We start from the raw sequence: 23,287 nt of genomic DNA, 5'->3' as shown, positions 1-23,287 counted from the left end.
ACTGCAGGCCGAGTGCTGCATGTGGCAGTAGAGGGGTCTTTGGGATTTTGACAGCGTGGTTTTGGTGAAGTGGTGGCGGTCCATGCCTCACTGAGGTGGGATCGAGAGGGAGTGGGGGCTCAGGAATGGCAGATAATTGTACTGCCAGTTGTCGAAAGTGTCTTGTTGAGACAGAAGTTGGGGAGTAGGGATAGGGGTACGGGGCAGCATTGACGCCCGCTTGAGATGTCGGTCATGACCTCAGTGAGACCTATCCATGTGCTTGCACGTTTTTTCCAGCCACACTCACTTTTCAGTGTCAGGTGTAGCCTAGACACAGTAGGATTTGCTGGGGTCGGGGTGTTGACAAAGTAGCAGAGGAGGCGCCTTGCTCATCATGACGGGCTGTGGAGTGTCCGGGGATGAGGGGCCAGGAGACCTTGTGGTTCCAGCAGTCAGAGGAACTGGGGCCCTGGAGGGAGTGGGGTGGAAAGTAGAAGGTAGTGGTGGGAGGGGGTGTGTGGAGATGGCGTCAGGTCTTGGATAGTGAGCAGGTCTCAGGTGTGGTGGAGCTGGGGCGGAGGAGGACAGCCGGCGCTGGGAGCAGCAGCATTACTGCTGAGACTTGAGACAGGCCTGGTGCTGAAGACAGTGGTGAGCTGGGAACTGATCTCTGAGAGGCAAGAGCAGTGGTGTGACCTGTGGCATCCTGGACCGTGTTGTCTGATGACGAGATCCAAATCTGGGGTCTGAAATGGCAGTGAGGACCAAGAAGGATCCCACCCCGCTCCAGAGCCAGCAGAAAGAAGGCTGAGGGAGAAAACCACCTCATCCTTTGTTTGGGAGAGTTCGGTTTCCATTAGAGCAAGAAGGGGAAGGGCTGAGGCCATCGAGGGTTCTGCTGGTGGTGAACTTGGGATTCTAAAGGGTCAGGAAGTTCCAGAAGTTGGGGAGAGGCCTGAGATAGGACTTGGAGTTATGGGAGAGAACCAGGGCCTGGCGTCACCACGAGACTGTGCTGTGGCCTTGCAGCAGAGGGCTGTGAGGGTGGCAGGCTGGTCGTGGGTGTCAGTGTCTGTGCGTAGCTTTAGGAGAATGCTCTTGTTTTGCACACCCAGGAGGGTCAAAGTCGGGTTGGTACCCGTGAGTCCCTGACCCTCCGTCACTGGCCCCGTCTCTTGTCGCCATCCAGTATTGGAGTCACTCCCTGGTCTCACCCCCTCCCGGGGCTCTGAGCTCCCACAGGCAGGCCTGGGTCTGCTTCACCAGCTGTGGGACGGAGGAGCTGAGCGCCTGCGTGAGGCTGGAGGAGCCGTGTGCCTGCGTGAGGGCGGAGCGCGAGCCGCTGAAGCAGCCTGTGTTGTGCGGCTTCCCTGTGCAGCTGCGTTAGAGCTCATTTGTCGAAATAATTTTACTGATGTCAGCATCAGTTATTGTGTGTTTTCTTCTAAAATTGAATGGAAAACTGGCAGTTGATAAGGTGCACAGATTTTCTTTAGCGTAATGAAAATAAACAGTGTTAGGACTACACAGTGGGAAAACTGTAAGGAAACCTGAAGCTGTCCTCCAGGCATGAAAACGGTGTGCCTTGCCAGACCAGAGCCAGTTGCCAAGTGGGTACAGGATGCAGGCCTCGCACCCCAGTGCTCCCTGGGCCTGATTCAGTGAATACAGGCTCAGAACCAGCTAAATGGGTTCTCCTCATGCAGCCGGGTGCCTCAGTGCCCCACGTTCCTTCTCTCTAATGTACCGTTGATCTTGAACTCTGAGGCAGGGAGGGAGAGAAATTGCCTTTGCCGGGGACACACTCAGAACACCTTCTTAGCAGTTGTTTAGTCAATACTAGATGAACGAGCTTAATTAAATAGAAAGCCACTGTTGTTCTGGAGAGAGGCTGAATGTCTAGTTGTCTCCTGTACACAAAAGATAGATTAACCCAGTGATTCTTAGAGCCTTAGGCGATCAACAGGTATTGTAAGAAATTGTTTTTAAAAAAATTAAAAAAAATTTGCACACCTTTGCCCGAGAAACATTTTCTTTTCGAGGATAAAGAGTGTTATATCATAATTAACCAGTTTTGATGTAAATTTAACTTGTTTTCCAGATTTTCAGTATTCAGACTGTTGTAATGAATTGAAAACTTAATCAGTTTAGTTCATTAATTCGTGGGACAATGTGGGGAATAAATATTAAATATCAAATATAAAGAGTTCAGGGTTCCACTAGAATGATCTGTTAGTGTTACAGGTTTCAAATTCTCTCCTGTTCACAGTGAAGAGGGAGGCAGATAGGTAGAATGTTCTGTGTGCAAACCGGGTCGTGGGCCCCAGGACTGCTGCAGGGACCCTTTAGAAACACCCTGGCAGTCTGACCAAGGGCCCCCTGGCTTGGCTAGATTTCTGATCTGGTCTGATCACACCTGTTTTCACATGCTCTCTTCTGTCAACTTTTGTTCTTGTTCTCTTTTCTCTTTTCTTGCTTTTCACAGTTGATTAAAAAAAAAATTACCAACTCATCAGAAGGCTTCTGTGTAAGAAATCTATTAATTAGGTTCAGATTTGTTGCTCTCATCCATCCCTCTCCCCACCTTGAAGTTAAAGAGACTTAAATTGCTTACCCTTTCATGATATTAGAATTATTTGATAGGAATTGATATTTAAATCCCCAGTTTAAAAGTAAGTGGTACATATTCTTGAAACTCTGGGTATTTTATATTTGGTACTTTATTTTATTTTAATTTTGTTCAATGAATATATGTTTTTAAAATTTATTTATTTTGTTTCTAGCTGCGTTGGGTCTTCGTTGCTGGGCGTTGGCTTTCTCTAGTTGTGGTGAGCGGGGGCTACTCTTTGTTGAGGTGTGAGGACTTCTTATTGCGGTAGCTTCTCTTCTAGAGCACGGGCTGTAGGTGCACAAGCTTCAGTAGTTGTGGTACTTGGGCTCAGTAGTTGTGGCGCATGGGCTTAGTGGCTCTGCAGCATGTGGGATCTTCCCGGACCAGGGCTTGAACCCATGTCCCCTGCATTGGCAGGTGGAGGCTTAACCACTGCACCACCAGGGAAGCTCTATTTGGTATTTAATTTTAAAAACACTGTATCATTTAATATGTAGTTTTTCTTCTTCTTCACTTTCATTATAATCTGCTGAGATCAGAGATACTCTAGTTTTCTCTTTCTCCACTTCACAATCTGATATTTTTTGCTTCAGGTATATAATCCATGTACCCCAGTTCCTGTTAGCTAGCTGTATAGAATCGGGGGCTGGAGCCTGTTTTATATTGTTCTGCATGTTGGCCCACTGTTATTTTGAAATTTTGACTCATTAGCCTCTCGAGGGATGGACTTCTCCCATTTTTACAGTTTATCAAAGGATGTTTCCCTCAGTCTCACTTTGGCTTTGATCAGGCAGTGACACAGGGCCACACACTGTATCACTTTCAGCTGGTCCTATGGAAGTGTGGTATTGATTAGAAGCTGAAGGTACGGAATTCTTTGAGTAGTCATAGTAAGTAAAAAAATGAAATTCATCTCAGCACTCTGTTTTAAAAGTAATTTTGGTTGACTTTTTAAGCTGTATCACTTCTGTATTTCTCATTTACCAGAGCTGTTATTAAATTGTTCTTGCTGAGTTCTGCATGACTATCCCTTTGTGTGTGCCTGTGCTTTGATCTCCTCCTCTTATAAGGACATTGGTCATGTTGGATCAGGGCCCACCCATAACCTCATTTTACCTTAATCACTTTCTTTGAAGGCCCATCTCCAAATACAGTCACCCTCTGAGGTCCTAGTGGTTACGATTCCAAAATACAAATTTGAGAGGCGGCCACAGTTCAGCCCACAGCACCTGCCAGTCTGAGGTCTTACTGGTTGCATTTGGCAGGACATTTTAGTGCAAGATACAGCATGCTACCATATGGCAGTCAGCACTCGGGTGGGCATTTTTTTTTCAACCCCCAAATCAAAGTATAAGGCACATGTTTTAAATAGCTTAAACATATCTGGCTTAGCCCCAGGGTGTGAAACTAGCATCTGGCTTCTTCCCTAGTATGAAATGTCTGTTTTAAAATTGACTCCTTGTTCTGGTAAGTTGGTGGGAGTTCTGCCTGTTTAAACACAAAACTAAGACAAACTAACAGTCTTAGCGTAGCAGGTTGTTGAGTAGGTGGTTCTCTGTCACAACACCCTGGGTGTGTGTGTTTTCCTTCCTCTGCCCACGTCGCTTCCCCCTTCCTTCCTTCCTCCTCGCTCCTCGTGATCCTAGTGGATTGGGATTTAAATCTGTATTTGATTGGAGTCGGAAAATGTAACTCGGATTAGATAGCCTGGATCACCTGGGTATGGATGTCAAAAACAAAGTAGGGTTTTTATTGTAGAGGAATAATATCTTCTTTTGTAGCAAAGTATTTTAATTCTAAATAAGAATTCACTGTTGAAATGTAAGCTTCTGCTTGTGCTGAAGACAAAAGTTCTCTCCCCTTTCCCTTTATGGAATTTTGAGAATATTCAGCACTTATGTGTAAACTTAATATATTATATGTATTATGTACATAGTATATATTTTACATTAAGCTTAATATATTGTATTCTTTTTCTGGTGTGTTCGGCCTGAAGAGAATGTGTTTGTAACGAAAGGTGTTTTTCTTGCAGTGCCCTTGCTGCCAGTCCCGAGCCAGCCGAGACCTGCCGTGGGGCCCCAGAGATTCCCAGTGAGTAGCAGCTGCTCCTTCTGCCCTGACACGGTTGAGCATACATTTACCAGGAAACATTAATGCAGCAAATACGGGTGGCGCCAGCGAAATATAAGTTTAAGGATTTGTAAATACTGACAGTAATTTTTGCGGTGGAAAATGTTTGTTAAAAGCTTAAGGTCGGTGGATTTTTGAGAATGGAATTAATTTTGTTTAACTGTAAAATTGTTGAATCAAGATCATCAGTAGAATGCCTTTCATCTCAAAGAATATGAATTTTGATCATTATTGCCATATGTTAAGTGGAAAAGGACCTTTATTATGGTGTGTGGGTGGGGGGCACATGCATTTGGGTAAGTATGGGTGTGTGTGTGAAATTTTAGGGAATGATAATGAGAGGTCTACTTGTTTTAAAGAGACCCTCCAAAGCCTTCATGAGCCATTGTTTTATGTTTTAAAATGGAGGTTTTCTTTTTAAAATATCTTCAAAAGAAAACACCCCTCCTCACACTTTCCTGTAGATTCCATAACTTTATCCATTCTTCTAACGTGTTTTAACTAGAAGAAAAATGTCCGTTAAATAGTTGTATCTGTTTAAATAAATTTCATTTTTTTGAGTTTTTGGCTTGATTTGTAGTTAGTTCATGGTTTTGTTAAATCAGGGAGAACGTGTTCTCTCTAAGGACACTTTGAGGAAAAAAGGACCAGACCGTAACCTTTTAATGTAGTCTGTATGTAAAGCAGGTGTCGTTTCGTTGAGGCTAACCAATCTGATTTCCAGGAAATACCTGCATGACCTGTTTGACTCTAGCTTTCATGCTTCAGTAGATACCATGTTTACGTGGGGCACTGAGCAAGAAGGTTTTTGTGAAGGATCTAGATGTGTAGTCAGATGATTGTTCAAAAAATCAGTATTGGATTTAGGGTTCAGAGTGTTTTTTAGAAACTTCCTTGATTTGTCATTATTGTTTATGAATTGTGATATGATTTCTAAAACTGATTCTTACTGGTTTCATACCCTGTATTAGGTAATTTAAGAAAATTACTTACCAAGTTCTAGAAACGAGTTATTTTTAAAAAATAGGTAATATCTATTGAGTACAATTCACTCTTCAAAAAAGTTGTCTAAATAGCTAAGGTTTATTAATTGTATTACCCAAGGATAAGCATGTATGATTTTAGTCATTAGGTATATTTCTTTTGGTGAAGTAGTTTAACTGCTAGTTATTGTAAAGCACTGACATTTTAAAAAAGGCACTTTTTGCTATTTTCAGGATTGTGAACTTCTGCATTAGAATCATTATTGGACTTGTGTTTATTTTTTATTTGCAATACAGGGATAAAATTTGATGTGAAAAAGCAATTGTAGCTTAAAGTCATGAAGCAATGTTGTATGTAAATATAGAATTAGAATAATCATTTGCAGTTTTCATCTACTTATAATATTCAGTTGTGCAGATATAATTGTATCTGATACTAGAAGCAGACCTCATAATACTTGAGGATATTACAAGAGGATAATAAAACAGAATTTCTTTGTGAGAAATTGAACTTGTTTTTAAGTTATATAGTACTCTGAGGTTGGTAAATATTGTTGAACTGCTCTTCGAAAAGTTTCAGCAAGGTGTGATATTTTGTTATTGTTTTTTTAAGGTGGGTTGTGTGTATGGGTGATGGGGAATAGTTGGCCTAGAAATTAGTCATGTGTATGATATAATTTGAGAAATATTTACTGCGGTTTAACATGTATCTTTAAGCCCCAAATGCTGGTTCTTAAGCTGAAGTTAAGTAAACTTGTGGTCCTGAAAATGCAGTGCTCTACTTACTTTGGCAGTCGGTCTCCCTTAGAGAGAACAGTTGGATGTGGAATCTGTTTTTTAAAAAATTACAGTAGAGGTGTTAGATTTTTTAAAAGTCTGTCAAAATATTGTTGGGAAAGGAGACTAACTCTAGGCCATCTCCTGTTGTTTGATGTACACCAGGTCTTTCTTTTTCTTTTTTTTTTTTCCTTTTAGATTTTAAACATCTTCGAGTATTAATTTTTAATTTCTATGTAATTTTAAAGATTACTTTCCATTTACAGTTATTACAAAATGTTGGACGTATTCTCTTGTGTTTTACAAGACATCCTTAAGCCTATGTTACACCCAGTCGCTTATTGTCCATCCCCCCTCCCCGCTTGGTCCCCATGTCTGTGAGTGTGCTGCTTTTTTGTATATTCACTAGTTTGTTGTATTTTTAAATTGCACATGTAAGTGATATACAGTATTTGTCTTTCTCTGTCTGCCTTAGTTCACTTAGCATAATGTCTTCCAAGTCCATTCGTGTTGCTGCAAATGGCAAAAATTTCATTCTTTTTTATGGCTGAGTAATATTATATACACATACCACATCTTCTTTATCCATCCATCTGTTGATGGACACTTAGGTTGCTTCCTTGTTTTGGCAATTGTAAATACTTTTGCCATGAACGTTGTGGGTGCAGGTGTCTTTTTTGAGTAAAATTATTTTTTTCCCTTTTCTACTAATAGATTTTACTTTTTTTTTTTTTTTTTAATCAATGTAGATGTAGTTTTGTGACCATTTAGTGAGTTTCTCCTGTGCAGAATGCTCTGCATAGTGCTGGTCCTTAAACCATAAAATGTATAAGCATGGATCAGTGAATCCTAACTTTCCTCCTGGAGACAGTGCTGTTGTGGCTTAACAAAGCCCCTTGGCCATTTCCTAGTGATGGCATTGTGCCCTGCGGGCTCTCTCTTGGTATGTTTCAGTAGAGGAGTTCACTCATCATTTGGTAAACGGAATGCTCTTTGTAAAACAACCGCGCGCGCGCACACACACCCCCCCCCCCACACACCCCCCCCCCCCCCACACACACACCCCATATGCAAGGAACCCTGACTTCAGTCTCATCATAGGGTCTGTGTGAAGCAGTGTGTGCTTCCTTGGCACACACACAGGAAGATCTGAATTCCAGAAATGTATTGAGCAAAGCAGAGTTCATTTCGATCTTGTCTTTCCCCAGCCTAAGCCTCTTGAATGAATTCCCATTGCTCCTAGAGTAGGTAATGCTCTTGTTGACAGCTTCTTACTGCTTACTTGTATTGTATTGGTATAAGGACCCAATTCATGTCTGCACATGGTCCCAGGCCTCCTGTGTCTAGTGGAGCCGACCTGACCCCGGGCCTTGTGCACAGAAGCCCAGATAAATAGTTGCTGAATAAGTGTATACAGGGATTTAACATTGAGTTATCTTGCTATTTATTAGGAACCTGCGTAAAATTAATAGGGTAGAGAAGGGGTGTTTACTTTTTTTACTTTTTGTTGTTTTCAAGGGTACAGAAATGAATTTGCATAATAGAATCACATCACCCACATTTAACTGTACGAGAATTCAGCTCTACCCAGCTGACTAAAGAGTGCAAAAGGAAAACAGTAGACAGAAGTACCACTAGATTTCCAGATTTTAAGGGGATTAGGATACAGTTGGTCTCCTAAGGTATTCCTTCTCTTCCCCAACACTGGTAAACTTTACTTTCCTCATAGTCCATTTTGTTGGACAATTTTGTGAAAACTTGAGAAATTCTTAATATAGAACTAGTCTGCCTAGAAATTGTACTAAGTGATAACACCTCCAGTTTTTTATACAATCACAGAGAACTCTAGACAACCTACTATGAAACACTTTTTTTATAGAATTGTTTACAGTTATTTTTTAAAATCAAAATTTTAGACCAAAATATGGTGTTCTAGCCTATGCTTAATGTAGCAATACTATTACTTTGATTTCCTGTTAATGGATTTTATTTACAGAATTGAATAAACAGTTTCTGAAACAAAGGTTTGAATGTCAAAGTAATAAATTTCATAAGAAAAGGACTCCTTATTTTTGATCATCTTAGGAAACACTGCTTAAGCTCTTAGGCTCACTGCCGACACTTCTTTTGTCACGTTAGTCCTCGCGTCCAGATGGGATTTTTTCCCTTATTCCTTTGTTTGTGGAATTGAGTGAAGTGCTTTGTAATTTAGGTTTCCGTCTAAAAGTTAGATTCACGTATTTAATTTTAGTTACGGATATAGCCATTAGTGCTTTCTTCTCACCTAAGCTCTTATTCGCAGGACTGTTTTATTTTTTCATATCAGAGTTATGAGTCTTCTTTGGAACTATAAATACATCTCAGTTGATAGCAAGCATATCAGAGAATGAATCTTTTTCATACTTATTTTCATATCAGAATGTTAATCTGCTGAATGTAAAACGTACCTTAGGAATAGTGACTACTTACAAGAGCGGATTGTCACAGAAAGAAGGCACATGCCTCAGGAGATCAGGGTGACATCGAGTGACCTGTCCGTCCTTCCTCCATTTCAGCTCCTGTTCTGTCCTGTCATCTAGCCTCCTGCTGTCTCCCAGTCCACTCCTGAAGCATTTTTGTTCATGCCAAGATGCTTAAGTGTAATTTCACAGGACAGTTGTGGTTTTCTCTTGTGTTTTTGCTGAGAAGTGGGCATGGGGAGGCCAGTTTACCTTTCTTCAAGGCAGCTTCTGTTTTCGTGTCTATTTGAATTCTGTTTTCAGTCCCATGTTCTTTGTTTTACACATTAGTTTAATAGGTTTCTTTTTCCACAAAGACTGTTCCTGATGTTTTTGTCATTAAAATTCTAAGTCTTTTCCTTATCCGTAAGTGTGGCTATCCAGTTATGTACTTGTCCTCAAAGAGATGTTTGTTGTTTTTAAAGTTTGCCCACTTAAATAAGTAACACTAAAGTGTTGATTAATAATATTTTAAAAAGTGTTTTCAGTGTCAGGTAAGCATACAGATAAATTTCAAGTAACTCACATTGGGCAGATTCTTGACATAGGGTATTTTAAAACCTATTTAGTCATTCATTTTGCATTGGTGTTTCTGGTAAGTGCTGGTATTTCAGGGTAGCCAGTTAAATACTGAGTAATTTGGGTACTGAATAATTTCCTAGTGATCTTTGTTTAAATTAAAACTAAAATTATGTTTAAAAAAAGACTACTGTGCTATGTTTAAATTAGTCTTCTTAGGGATTACCTTATTAGGTAGACCCAGTAAGTGAGATTTCCATTTGTGTTTACTGTGGTTGTGGCCCCCCCCCAGGTAGGTCTGACGACACTGTTTCCATGTAATGGGGTGCTGGTATCAGGTGGTGGTGGTGGGCACTTCCTGGATGTGTTGGATACGGCATTTCATGCAAATCCTATTTGACGAGGCTGCTGCATCAAATTACACTGCTCTCTGATTGCAGCCCTTGCAGACGTGGGTCCAGACTTTGTTCCATCTAGGGGAAAGAGGTCTTTGTCTTGAACCCTTACTGTTTTTACAACTTGCCTGCAATGCCTTGTAGTTATTAGCATTTAAGATAGAGAAGGAATGATAGGTATTTTCTCTTAACAGATCTTTGAGTAGTAGCAGGCGCCTGTGGGAGGAGAGCCTTTCCGCTGTCAAACATTGTCAGGCTTGCAGTGAGAGAATGCATTTTAAAATGCAGGTGACATAATACCCAACATCCTCCATTTGCGAGTGGGTTTCTGATTAATCATGATTACCATACATTATCATACCATCAAATTTAATCATATCAGTGAATTCCCATCTGCAGCACGAACAGGAGTAGCTAAGCATTGTGGTAACAGCTATTAAATATGGTGGTTATAACATTCAGTGCCCTGTTGACTTGACTTGCTGTCCTTTCAGCGTACGTTGTGTAGGTTGGGTGGAGAGAGGGTGTGGGAGTCCACGCCGATAACTCCAAGGCCAGGGAACACTCATTGAGATCATGAAGTCTCCCCGTTAAGTCACAGTGTAAAAACTGCATTGTAAAAGTGTGATAAACGATTTTGTTTAACTTTTGGTTAAATAAGTAAAACTGTCACATTGAACTGAATACCTTTCATAAATTCTCCCAGATACATTGTATAGTCGACTTGGAGTATGACTTGCCTGTCTGTCATTTAATAATTCAGCCAATGAAATATTGACAATAACATAGTAACAAAGTTTCAGAATCTTAGAACTCCTCCTGTGCCAAGAAAATCTCTGTCCTGTTGTTACTGATTTGTTCTGCAAAAAGCCGGTCAGTTTTTTTTTTTGTTTTTGTTTTTTTAATGTTTAAAGATCCATAGTCGAAAGTGGCCCTATTTTATTTTAAAGTACCGAAAGCACTTCTTTCCAAAGATCAGAATTTTTTTTTAACTTTTAAGATGTAGTCCTTTTGATGTACAAGTCTGATTTTTAACAAATACATGTAGTTGTGTAATCACTACAATTAAGGTAGAGAACAGTTCTGTCTCCCCAAAAGACTTCCTTCTGCTGCCCTTCGTAGGCAGCCCCCCCACCCCTCCCCAGCCCCTGGCAGCCACTGATCTGTTTCCTGTTCTGGAAATGGTGGCTCGCACGTGGAATCCCACGGCGCGCTTCATTTTGAGTCTGACTTCTCACTCCCAGCGCCATGCGTGCGAGGCTCGTCCGTCCCTTGCGCCGCATCTGCCTGCAGTCTGTCCTTTCGTGCTGACCAGCAGTGTTCCGGGCGCAGGTCTGCCGAGTTCTTTCTGTGCCTAGTTGTCAGCGAGTCACTGGGAGGGGCTGTGGGTTGCATGGTAGGTGTGCTCACAGGCCAGTAGAGCTGATACCACTGCTTTGCTTGCTGAGTCAGTCCTTGATTGAGTGAGGAAATACCACCTTCCTAGAGCATGTACTATTGGTGATCAGTGGGAAATGAAGACTATTACTGAGTGATTGCATATTCCAGATTTTGCTCAAAGCTTGTGTTCAACAACCTTATGAAGGTGTCATTTTCTGCACTTTACAGGTAGGGAAACTGAGTCTTGGAAAGATTACATTGCTCAAGTTCACATAACTAGATACAGGAGGTAGGAGTAGAACCAAGGCAGTCTGAGTCTCTTAATCATATTGAACCTTCTCCCTTTCTCTCTAAATATTAAAATGCACCTCAGTAGACCGGGTAAAAATAATTGGATCTGGTAAGTTGAATCATAATTATATAAGATTGTGACTGTCAGGAGTGCTGAAGTGGAGACGTTTACTGTGGTAGGGCCTGTCACTGGTGAGCTAGTTTAGGGAGGAGAGTGGAAGGGTGAGGTATAGGGGTAAAGGGTTTTTCATTTTATGAAGATATGTAAATAAATAGTCTTTTGTAGCTTCATCAGAAGCAATCTTTTGTACTACAGTAACAGTTATAACTTGTAACTGTAACGTTACCTTAGCATATTTAAGTTCATGTGGTGTCCCCTACCCCCCGCCACCTCCAACATGAAACCTAGTGCTTGCTGCTGGGTACGTGGTGCTTCAGCATGTTTCAAATGCATCTGCAGATATACAAGTACCTTCTAGGGAAATGAATGTAGGTATTTAAACAAGGCATAACCTGGAAGAAAAAAGTCTGTGGAAAATACTGAAATAAGAGGATTAACATAGTGATAACAGGCTGTAATTTTAATTATGTTGGGGGTCACTGGTGGTCTTTATTCTTTGCATTTAACCCATTTAATCAGAATTAACTGAGAGGCATTCTGAAGTGTCTGTTCATTTCTTATATATAGTTCTTTGCATTTTAAGTGAGATTAATAAATGAAAACATGTTGGAGCAGAAGGCTGTAATTTATTGAAAGATTCATGAAGTTTCAATGACATTATTAAGGTATTCAATTATTCTTATTAAAATATACCAACTGACCCTTTCAGGGAAGCTGATAAATCACATAATAGCTGTTAGAGCCTCTTTATTCTTTGCATTATACGATTAACTTCGTGCTAAGCAATTTATGCAAAGTTTTCATCCTTTTTTTTTTGTAACCAAAGTTATCAGTTCTTCCTGAATAGGATTAACATAGATAACATCATATAATTAACAAGAAATGCAAAAAAGAAAGTACAATTTGTATAAGAATTATATGAGGGAGAATGATAATTTCTTACCTTGGACTTTTAAAGGGATATAAAGAAAAGCAAAACAGCAATTATTTAAAAGGATTAAGGTAGCTTTTTCTTTCAAAAGGTAGAATTACGGTAGTCCTAAAGGTTCTGTTAAGTGAGGTATTTACAACTCATTAACAGTCTTAAAATAATTCTACATTTTCTAGAGAGAATTGATCACATATTATCCTTTCTACTCGTGAAACGATAGACGTTATTAAGTGAATGATCACATCAGGAGACCTTAGGTAGTGAACACCGGCCTCGGGAACCATGGTTTATTTGGCATTACCTGAGGACTGATGGGTTGCAGCAGGAGCAGTGTGTGAGGGAAGAAAGAGCGTTTATAAACCACGAGTCTGAAAACATAGGTTCGTGTCTTGAGTTATGTATTGACAGGGTAACCTTGGCTAATTCATTTTAATTCTGTAAACCCTAGTTTCTTCATCCCTTAAAGGAAAAGTTGTTGGTTCTGCCTGTTTCTTGGTGCTGTATTTATGAAAGCTACAGTGTGTACTTGCTTTATCAGTCAGGTTGTGAATGAGGCTGCCTGTAACGGAAAACTCGGGTAACAGTGACTTCACAAACTGAGTGTCCTGTTTTTTTTTGCTGGTTCTGCCCGTTTCTTGGTGCTGTATTTATGAAAGCTACAGTGTGTACTTGCTTTATCAGTCAGGATGTCAGTGAGGCTGCCTGTAATGGAAAACTCAGGTAACAGTGACTTCACAAACTGGGTGTCCTGTTTTCTGCAAAAAAAAAAAAAAAAAAAAAAAAAAAAGTTTTTCTGGGCTGGTATAGCAGTTCTGAGTTGTTATCAGAGATCTATTCTCTCCCCTACTCAAGTTTCAGGCTGAATGCGGAGAAGGGGCGGGAGGCACAGCAGAAGGTGCTGTCCCTAGTGAGCCTCCCCTGGGGTCCTGCCCAGCTGTGCCAGCCCATCTTGTCCCAGGGTGGGGTTGGTGGTCTTCTAGCTGGGCACAGTGTCGTCCTTCTGCTACTGAGGGAGAAGTGAGAATTTATACTAGGCGAGCAACTGGCCATCTTTTCCATGTGGCCAGAATTTGAATTGTATAAATAGAGAAAAAAAAAGTGACATCTGTGTTCAAAACAGGACAGGAAACAGGAAAAATGGTATTGTGAGCTTAATGATACCTACTGTTTGTTAAGTTTTTATTTCATAAAGCCAGTACTAACAGTCAGTAAGTAGCTTCTAGGAACTTGAAGCTGAGAAATTTTCAGTTTACATATTCAGACTCTCAAGTTCTGTTATCCACTGACGCAAATGGAGGCAGTTAGGGGCCCGCATGTCTTCCAGATGGTTTGCTCCCTCGTGTCCAGCATGGCCTGACATCACCAGAGGAGTAGCCATTGTCACTGCGGTTTATTTCATGTATCAGTCATTGTCTTTCTTATTGAATGATGTCTGGTATTATCTGCCCTCTTCTTTCTAATCCTGCTGCCAGCTGGCTCTTACACAGGCATTTGCCCTCTTGGAAGTGGGCTTCTTCCTGCTTGGATATGATGCATTTATCATTAAGGCTGTCTCTTTCCCAGGGTCGGCCTCCCTCATTTGTGCACCTCAGCATGGCTTTTAGCTTCTTGGGGGCCTGTACATGACCTGCTGTGGTCTTACCTGGCACCTGCTGCCCTCTACCTGGCCGTCCCAGGTTCCCACACCTTGCCCAGGTCACTTAGTTTCAAGGTCAAGCCCACAGAACCCCTCTTTTTCTTTTCTTATTCTATTGAGCCAACTTCCAAAGCTAGAGATGTCCTTGTTCACTGAGCTTGAGTCAGCTGTCTCTTTCTAAGCTGTGGATGGCATCTCCGGCCCCCTCCTTTATCAGCCTCTCAGGTTGATCAGATAAGAACTGCTCATTTGTTTTACACATTCAGGCGGCCCGTGGAATTTCCGTGGCTGACTTTTGACTTGGTTTGGTATTTACTGGTTTTCTTGCCTCTAAAGTGCACACATGCTCTCACACAATTACATGTACGTGTGTGATTGTATGACACTGAGACAGATAAGGGGATGTGAAAGTAAGTCCCTGCTGTTTGCTGTTCACAACAAGCAGTAGCTAGCATGGTGGGTACGTGTCCGTGCTCTGGACATAGGTGACCTGGTGCTTTCTAACCTTGTGCTTTGTGCAGGTTATTTAAATGCTCAGAAGATTTTTGTGAGCAGAATAGCTCCCCCGTCGGGCTGTTGTCAGGATTGAGGGAGACAGCAGAGGAGCGCCCTGCAGAGTTGGCAGCAGCAGCAGTGTGGGCTGAGCCTTAGGTTGGCAGCCGCAGAGCCTGGGAGGGGCATTTGGGGTGCCTGGGACTAGGTAAGGGCGCAGGGAGTATGCAGGATAGCAAGAGGGTGGAGCCGGGCTAAGATGTGGTTTCAGGTGAAAGTTTCCAGCCCTGGCCTGAGCTCGGGGGGTGGGGCTCTGGAGCATAAGTCCCGCCTCGGAGTTGTCCATCCCAGGGCAGAGGGCAGAGTGCGTGGCCGTCAGGTAGCCCTTGGCAAAGCAACCCCCATCCGCCAGGACAGCATTTGCACACGCGTCGACGGCCCCGGAGCGTCCAGCATGGGCGCGTCAGCCAGGGTGGACTGACTTCACGGCTCTGGGCCCTCGGTGGCTCAGCACTGGGAAGCTTATTTCTCCCTCAGGTTGCCCTCTCAGCATCTTCCTCGGGTCCTCAGGGGCCCCTCTCTCCTCCCACTGGCAGGTGGAGAAAGAGGGAGGATTATTCACGCGAGGTTGTCTTTCACTGGCAGGGCCTGGAAGCGGCCACATCACTTCTGCTCACACGCCGTCTGCCAGAACTTGGTCCTCTGACTGAATCGGTTTGCGGTCCTCCTTGTGGTTTATGGTTGTCATGCCTCTTACAGGTGCACGATTCTTCCATTGGATCTACAGCCAAGAGGGGGCCACTGGCCTCGCTGTCTTCCTTCACAGCAGTGCTGGAAGTGTACCCCACCCACCGTCCACCTCAGTTTCATTCTTCAAGGAACTACCCTTGCTCTCTAAAGATAGGGATGTGGTCGTCAGGTGAGGACGAGTCTCCAGGTTCGAGTCACTTTTCCTCTCTAATGATACGACGGCGTTACAGGACAGGTTACAGCAGGTTCTCCTACAGCTAGGTTGGAGAGTCGGGTCTGTGGTCTTGCCTGCTCTCTGGTCCTACTGCCCTGTCTGTGCTCCGAGTCTGCTCAGCCCCAGGAGCCTCAGTCAGCACAGTCAGCGCTTCTCTGTCACCTTCCTGAGGCTTCCAGGCGGCCCCTGCCCACGTGGTCCTGGGCGGCCGGTGGTTGTGTTGTGCGAGCTGGAGCATTCTCTGTTAGACGTGGGCCTGGCCTCCCTTGCTTTGTGTACAGGCATTTCATCCACCCCTTACATGTTGTGCGCGTCTGTGCCAGGCCCTGTGCCACGCGGCGTGGAGATACCCTGGTGAGTGAAATGGCATGGTCTTGGCCCTTGTGGCTCCGCGAGCTGAAGGGTGGGGGGGCAGGGGGTTGGGGTGTGGACTCGAGGAAGATTGAGGAGGTGAAATTATTAGGACTTGGTAATACCTGCTCTGCGAAGGCCTTCAGGTGTGAACACAGAAGGAGAGCGCAGGAAGATCTGTGCTGTTTTGTCTTTCACCTTATAAGGAAACATGTAAATTGTCAGAAGCTATGTAATTATTAATTATATTAATAATTAGCTAATATAAGTATTATAATATATGTTGTATTTATGGTGGAAGGCCGTCTGCAGAAATGTCATGGAAGAGTGATGATGACACGCGTGGTGAGCCTCTGCTGCTGGCTGGGTGCTGTCCACAGTGCTTTGCCTGTGCCTCATCTTCTCCTGTGAGGTAGGGACTGTCTCTTATCCCTGTTTCACAGATGAGAAGACCGAGGCCCAGAGCGGTTTGATGGCGTGCTCAAGGCCATGCCATGAGTGAGAGAGCTGGGAGACAAGGCTGAGAGACCCGTCAGTCTAGCACTGGGGTGCAGTTTCTCAGTCACTAATGCCTTTAGGCTAGAGGGTCATTTAGGGAAGATAGAATAAGATTCTATTTAAATATTACTGATGGAGAAAGAATTCTGGGGCTTTGTTCTCTGTTGCTAACACGTGACTGCCTGTGTGTGTGCATTTGGCACGTGGATGATCAGTAAAAGTAAGGAAGGTTTGGGAAAAGAGGAAAATCACAGTATTAAAATTCCAAAGGGGACAAGGTTTATGATCCCAATATATTTTCAGTTTAATACCAAAAAATGCCTATAGAAGTTAGGAGTATTCAAAATAATCTTCCGGGAAATCTGAAAGTGCTTAGAGAACCAAGAAGTAATATACCCAGTTCTCCAGCAGCTTGAAGTTTTTGTTTTGTTTTGTTTTAAAGAATTTTTATTGAGATATAATTGACATACAATAAACTGCATATATTTAAAGTGTACCATTTGATATTTTTTTCTTATTAGTAATATATGTATGGCAATCCCAGTCTCCCAATTCATCCCACCCCAACACCATCCTCCCTTTTCCCCTTGGTGTCCATATGTTTGTTCTCTACATCTGTGTCTCTATTTCTGTCTTGTAAACTGGTTGATCTGTACCATTTTTCTAGATTCCTCATATATGCATTAATATGCAATATTTGTTTTTCTCTTTCTGACTTACTTCACTCTGTATGACAGTTTCTAGGTCCATCCATGTCTCTACAAATGTCCCAGTTTCATTCCTTTTTACGGCTGAGTAATATTCCATTGTGTGTGTATATATATATACACACACACACAGACACAGACACATATATATATATATATACACACACACACACACACCACATCTTTTTTTTTTTCTTCTTTTTTTAAGATTTATTATAATTCTATTTTTGGCTGTGTTGGGTCTTTGTTGCTGCACACAGGCTTTCTCTAGTTGTGAGGGGGGGCTGCTCTTTGTTGTGGTGTGCAGGGTTCTCAGTGAAGTGGCTTCTCTTGTGGAGCACGGGCTCTAGGTGTGCAGGCTTCAGTAGTTGCGGCGCATGGGCTCAGTAGTTGTGGCTCTTGGGCTCTAGAGCACAGGCTCACTAGTTGTGCTGCATGGGCTCAGTTGCTCCGCGGCATGTGGGATCTTCTCAGCCCAGGGATCAAACCCGTGTCCCCTGCATTGGCAGGTGGATTCTTAACCACTGTACCACCAGGGAAGCACTGTACCACATCTTCTTTATCCATTCATCTGTGGATGGACATTTAGGTTGCTTCCATGTCCTGGCTATTGTAAATAGTGCTGCAATGAACATTGGGGTGCATGTGTCTTTTTGAAGTATGGTGTTCTCTGGGTATATGCCCAGCAGTGGGATTGCTGGGTCATATGGTAACTCTATTTTTAGTTTTGCAAGGAACCTCCATACTGTTCTCCATCGTGGCTGTATCAGTTTACATTCCCACCAACAGTGCAAGAGTCCCTTTTCTCCACACCCTCTCCAGCATTTACTGTTTGTCGATTTTCTGATGATGCCCATTCTAACCGGTGTGAGCTGATACCTCATTGTCGTTTTGAATTGTGTTTCTCTAATAATTGGTGATGTTGAGCAGCTTTTCACGTGCCTCTTCGCCATCTGTATGTCGACATTGAAGAAATGTCTGTTTAGGTCTCCTGCCCATTTTTTGATTGGGTTGTTTGTTTTTTTGATACTGAGTTGCATGAACTGTTTATATATTTTGGAGATTAATCCTTTGTTGATAGCTTTGCAAATTTTTTCTGTCATTCTGAGAGTTGTCTTTTCATCTTGTGTATAGTTTCCTTTGTTGTGCAGAAGCTTTGACGTTTCATTAGGTCCCACTTATTTATTTTTGTTTTTGTTTCCATTACTCTAGGGGGTGGATCAAAAAAGATCTTGCTGTGATTTATGTCAAAGAGTGTTCTTCCTATCTTTTCCTCTGAGAGTTTTATAGTGTTTGGCCATACATTTAGGTCTTTAATCCATTTGGAGTTTATTTTTGTGTGTGGTGTTAGGGTGTTTTCTAATTTCATTCTTTTACGTGTAGCTGTCCAGTTTTCCAGCTTAAAGTTTTTATTGAAAAGCAACCACATCAGTCTCTCTTTGAATTCATTCTTGTAACTCAGTAACTGCTTCCTTTTAGAAAAGGATGAAGAGGTTAAGGAGAGAATACTTTCCCTGATTTCAACCTATAGCAAAGTAAAAATCAAAACTTAGCAGACTTTCTACTTACAGTGCAGTGGAAGTCAGTCTCCTTTTCCACTTACATTTTGCCTTATCTGTAATGAGAAAACCTATCTTTGGGAGGACTTGAAATTAACTGTCTAATGGAAGGAGGAAAGGAAGGTTATAAAGAGCTCTGTTGCTGCAGCTCCGTGACCAGTGCCTGTGAGAGCTTCATCAGTGGAGGTGAGACTTGTGGCACTAAAATGCAGTCATGGAATTATACATAACTCCAGATTTCAAGAGAAACCGAGTATTTCCTCAGCATGATGTGAGGCTGCTAAGAAGAGTGGGAATAGGTATTGGGGCTTCACATGTTAAATAATGAAGAAAGCTGTGTTTATTAATAAAGACAGAAAAGTGAGGAACCTCTTCCTAGTTTCTTCTAATTGTGAGCAAAATCAGGGAAGCAAGACAGAGACTCTGTCAGTCCTGGGCCTCCGTGAAGCTGAGTAAAGAAGCAGTCCCGGCGTCATTCCTCCGTATGTGGGGCTGAGTTCTGCCTTTCGGGTATTGGCAGTGCCGGTGTCGACACTGTGCAGACCACGTGTGTCCTGCAGTGACCCACAGTGGATGCAAGTGGAAGTGGGCCCGAGCTGGGGTGTGGGCGCAGCACCGGACTGAGGGGCTGTGATCACAGTGGTTCTGAACAACTGAGGGGAAGCTTTGCTTTCGTCTTTATGGGAATCAGTGAAGCGGTTGCAAGTTAGTAAAAGTTCCCACAGTGGGTGATGCTGCTTTCTAGCTATTCGTACAACACAGAACTGAAGGGCTACGTGGCAACAGCCCCAGAAGACTTTCCCTCTTTCTCAGTCCTTCTTTCTGACACCGTCTCCTGAGATCTGTCCTTTTTTGTCAGCTCATGCACGTAGTGGTGACTGGTAGAGCTAGTGAGTTCCGAGTCCTGGAGTATGCTGACTGTAGTTCAGATTGAAAGCCTGGCAGCAAGTCAGTAGAGTAATACTTTAAAGTGCTGTTATAATTCAGCCATACTTTTGCTATTTTTTAAGTGAAAAATCTGACCAAATGCAGTAACAGAATGAGAATTACAAGTTTTAACGAATAGACAGTTAGCGACAAGCACATGATCATGCTGGAAAGTTCTCTGTAGATGCAGGTGAATGAAAGTGGAGCGGACAGAAAGGAAGCGAGAAGGCAGAGCGCTGTTGGGGGTAGGGGTGTCACCTGAGGTGGGGGTAGGAAGTATTTTACGTGGTAGGAGGGTGAGGGGGGGCAGGGTCTGGAGGCTGAGGGACTAGAAGATGCTCAGAGATAGGAGAGTGTCCTGGGCAGTGGGAGGGCTGCCCAGGAGGAGGGGAAACTGTGAGGGACATTGCTGGGCCCATTAAGATTAAATAGAAACTTGGAGTGAGTCTGAGCGTATAGAGTTTCATCCAGCGGTGCTCCGTGGTCTGTAGAGGCGCGGGCGCTAGGGGGCCGCCTGTGGTCTCCTGAAACAGTGTGGCCACTGGACAGGCAGTCGGCGGGAGAGTGACGGAGGGATGGGAGAAAATAAAGTTTCTATACTGAGGGCTTACGAGAATGCTCACATTTTGGCTGAAACAGAAGCATAGAGTGGACATTTCCCGAAGAAATCAGTAGAATGTGGAAGTTTGTAAAGGATGTGATGGTTTCCAGAATTCATGTTCTAGACTATCATTTTGATATCTGAGTTGGGAAAATATGGTGTTTTAAATCCCCAAATTTAGTAATTTTGAAAAGATTTATACCATATGGTTTGAAACTTTCCTTACTGCATTTTAACTTGTTTTTCTTGGGGATTGAAATCTGTGATTAAAAAAAAAAAATTGGTGTCACCTTGGACACATTATTTAATGTCTTAAGTTTCTACTTCCTTGGCTGTGAAGTAGGACACACAACCCTGCGGTCACTGTGCTGTGCATTCACGAGCTCAGGAGGTCAAGGGCTCTACACAGGGCCTGGCGGCAGTGCGTGAGCCACAGGTGGTGGGAGCCGTTGCCGTCACACCCCGGTCCTCAATGGTCCTCACTGTGAAGCAGATGCTCACGTTGGCTTCTCAGGGTTACTTAGTGTGAACCCTTTGCCAGTCGCTGCTGTACAGGGGGAGCACTTCGGGAGTGTGGGCCGACACGCACACAGGAGGAAGGATCATCTCCCACTCTTGTTGACGGTGCCCAGACCTGAGCCTTGGTTCAGACTCCAGCCTGGGCTCTGACTCGGTTTCCGAGTTTCACCAAGTTCCCATGGGGCTGCAAGACTGGCCAGAGAAGCAAGAGAATTGACACTGAATCCAGGAGACTACACCAAGTCCCACTGCGTTTCACTAAGCCATCCTGCCCTCCTCCCCGGCCTGCCTAGAGCCGTCCTAATGCCACCCCATGCCCAGTGCAACAGCCAGAGCTGCAGGTTGCTGGTTGCTCCAGCGCTGGCCCAGGTTCACGACTTGGCCTTTGAACTTTCTGCCTGATTATCAGAAGGTGGACCGGCCTGAGGTCCTTTCCTGGCATAGCCGTCCTGCTGATGGGCCACTTCCATACCCAAGTATGGGGCTTTTTTCTGAGGCTTCTCGTGAGGTCTTTTGTTCCCTGGCTAGGATCTACTCCACCAAACCCGTATGGGAACAAACCCTGCCCTAGTGCCCTAGGCTAACATATGCCTGTTTATACGTGATCACAGCTGAGGTGTTAGAAGAGAGCTGTCATTCATTATGGCACTTTAAAGGTTGAAAATGTTTTTTCCTTGTCTTCACGTAGGTGTTAATATTTCACTATTTGTAAGCTAAAACCTCATGAAAAATACATATGTTTCATTTTTAAAAGATTTTGAATTTCAGTGATTTCTTTCACCTCTTACATCCAGTAGCTTGTTTTAGGCTGTGGTGTTGTTAATGAAACTTATCTGTCCCTTCTGTGTTTATCTATTTGAAACTCTTTCTTGGTGTTCCCTCTTCCAAAAGAGGGACCGTCAAGTATACATTAATGTAGTTTCAGGAGACGAGCGGTGTAATTGAAACCCGGCCTCCTTAGGAGCGTTGCTGATTTGTATAGTCACAGCGCGTGGATTGGAGGGGCATGACCCGTCAAACCGTGCCACAAAACAGAGGGCAGGCAATTTCAAATTCTGTATTCTGCGCCACTCCAAGAAAAATGGTGTAAACATTAAAAATCATCATCATAATAACGATGACTGGGGACTTCCCTTGAGGTCCAGTGGTTAAGAATCCGTGCTTCCACTGCAGGGGGCACGGGTTCAACCCCTGGTTGGGGAACTAAGATCCCACGTGCCGTGGCCAGAAAAAAAATAATGACTGCACTTTGATTGCTGATTTATTATCACCCAGGAAGGTTTGAAATACATGTATATGCGAGGGAAAATGTCTGTAAGACTATAGACAGAATACTAATGCTATAAATAAATACTTTATTCATAAATGTTCTTTTTAAGTTACCTGGTGAGACCTCCATGCATGTGCACACCACGTATCTCATTGGCTTCACACAAAAAGAATGTGGCAGTGAAGACAGAGGCAAGTCCATTGAAACTCCTGGAGCAGACGTAGTCAGTACCAGTGTAGGGTGAATAACACAGTGTCACACAGTCGCAGTTGGTTGAATTCATGGGTGCAGAACCGGGGGTATGGAGGGTTGACTGTAAGTTTTACGTGGATTTTCAGCTGTGCGGGAGGTGTGCGTCTCTAAGCCCACTTTAAATATGTCCGGCCACTCCATTGTGGCCTGCAGAGTTTCTGCTGAAAAATCAGCGGATAACCTAATGGGGATTCCCTTGTGTGTTATTTGTTGCTTTTCCCTTGCTGCCTTTAATATTTTTTCTTTGTATTTAATTTTTGTTAGTTTGGTTTATATGTGTCTTGGCATGTTTCTCCGGGGGTTTATCCTGCCTGGGACTCTCTGCGCTTCCTGGACTTGAGTGGCTCTTTCCTTTCCCATGTTGGGGAGGTTTTTGACTATAAGCTCTTCAAATATTTGCTCAGGCCCTTTCCCTTTCTCTTCTTCTCCTGAGACCCCATAACTCGAATGTTGGTGCATTTAATGTTGTCCCGGAAGTCTCTGAGACTGTCCCCATTTCTTTTCATTATTTTTCTTTATTCTGTTCCACGGCAGTTATTGCCACCATTCTGTCTTCCAGCTCACTTATCTGTTCTGTCTCAGGTATGCTGCCGTTGATGCCTCCTAGTGTATTTTTCACTTCAGGTATTGTGTTGTTCATCTCTGATTGTTCTTTAGCTCTACTAGGTCCTCGTTAAACACTTCTTGTATCTTGTTGTCTTGATGCGTGCCTCCATTCTATGTCTGAGATTTTGGATCATCTTTACTGTCATTACTCTGAATTCTTTTTCAGGTAGATTGATTATTTCCCCTTTGTCTAGTTGGTCTTGAAGGCTTTTACCTTGCTCCTTCATCTGCAGTGTATTTCTCTGACATCTCATTTTGTCTGACTTACTGTGTTTGGGGGTCTCCTT

General features: G+C 43.1%; 1 protein-coding gene across 10 annotated transcripts in view; it reads left to right on the top strand.

The window, feature by feature from the left end:
* The window catches only part of RBM33 (RNA binding motif protein 33), a 123,097-nt gene that overhangs the window by 48,949 nt on the left and 50,861 nt on the right, over window positions 1–23,287 (top strand). For all 10 annotated transcript variants that reach the window (XR_009053085.1, XM_057730525.1, XM_057730532.1 and 7 more), the window contains one exon: window positions 4,626–4,684. Coding sequence is in view for 9 of the 10 variants with exons in the window: in XM_057730525.1 (XP_057586508.1) it covers window positions 4,626–4,684 (59 nt within the window). In the remaining variant the exon portion in view is untranslated. The remainder of the gene's footprint in view (window positions 1–4,625; window positions 4,685–23,287) is intronic.

This window comes from Hippopotamus amphibius, chromosome 4, assembly GCF_030028045.1.
Source record: "Hippopotamus amphibius kiboko isolate mHipAmp2 chromosome 4, mHipAmp2.hap2, whole genome shotgun sequence".
NCBI lineage: Eukaryota > Metazoa > Chordata > Mammalia > Artiodactyla > Hippopotamidae > Hippopotamus > Hippopotamus amphibius.
This window is presented reverse-complemented; position numbering and strand designations above follow the sequence as displayed.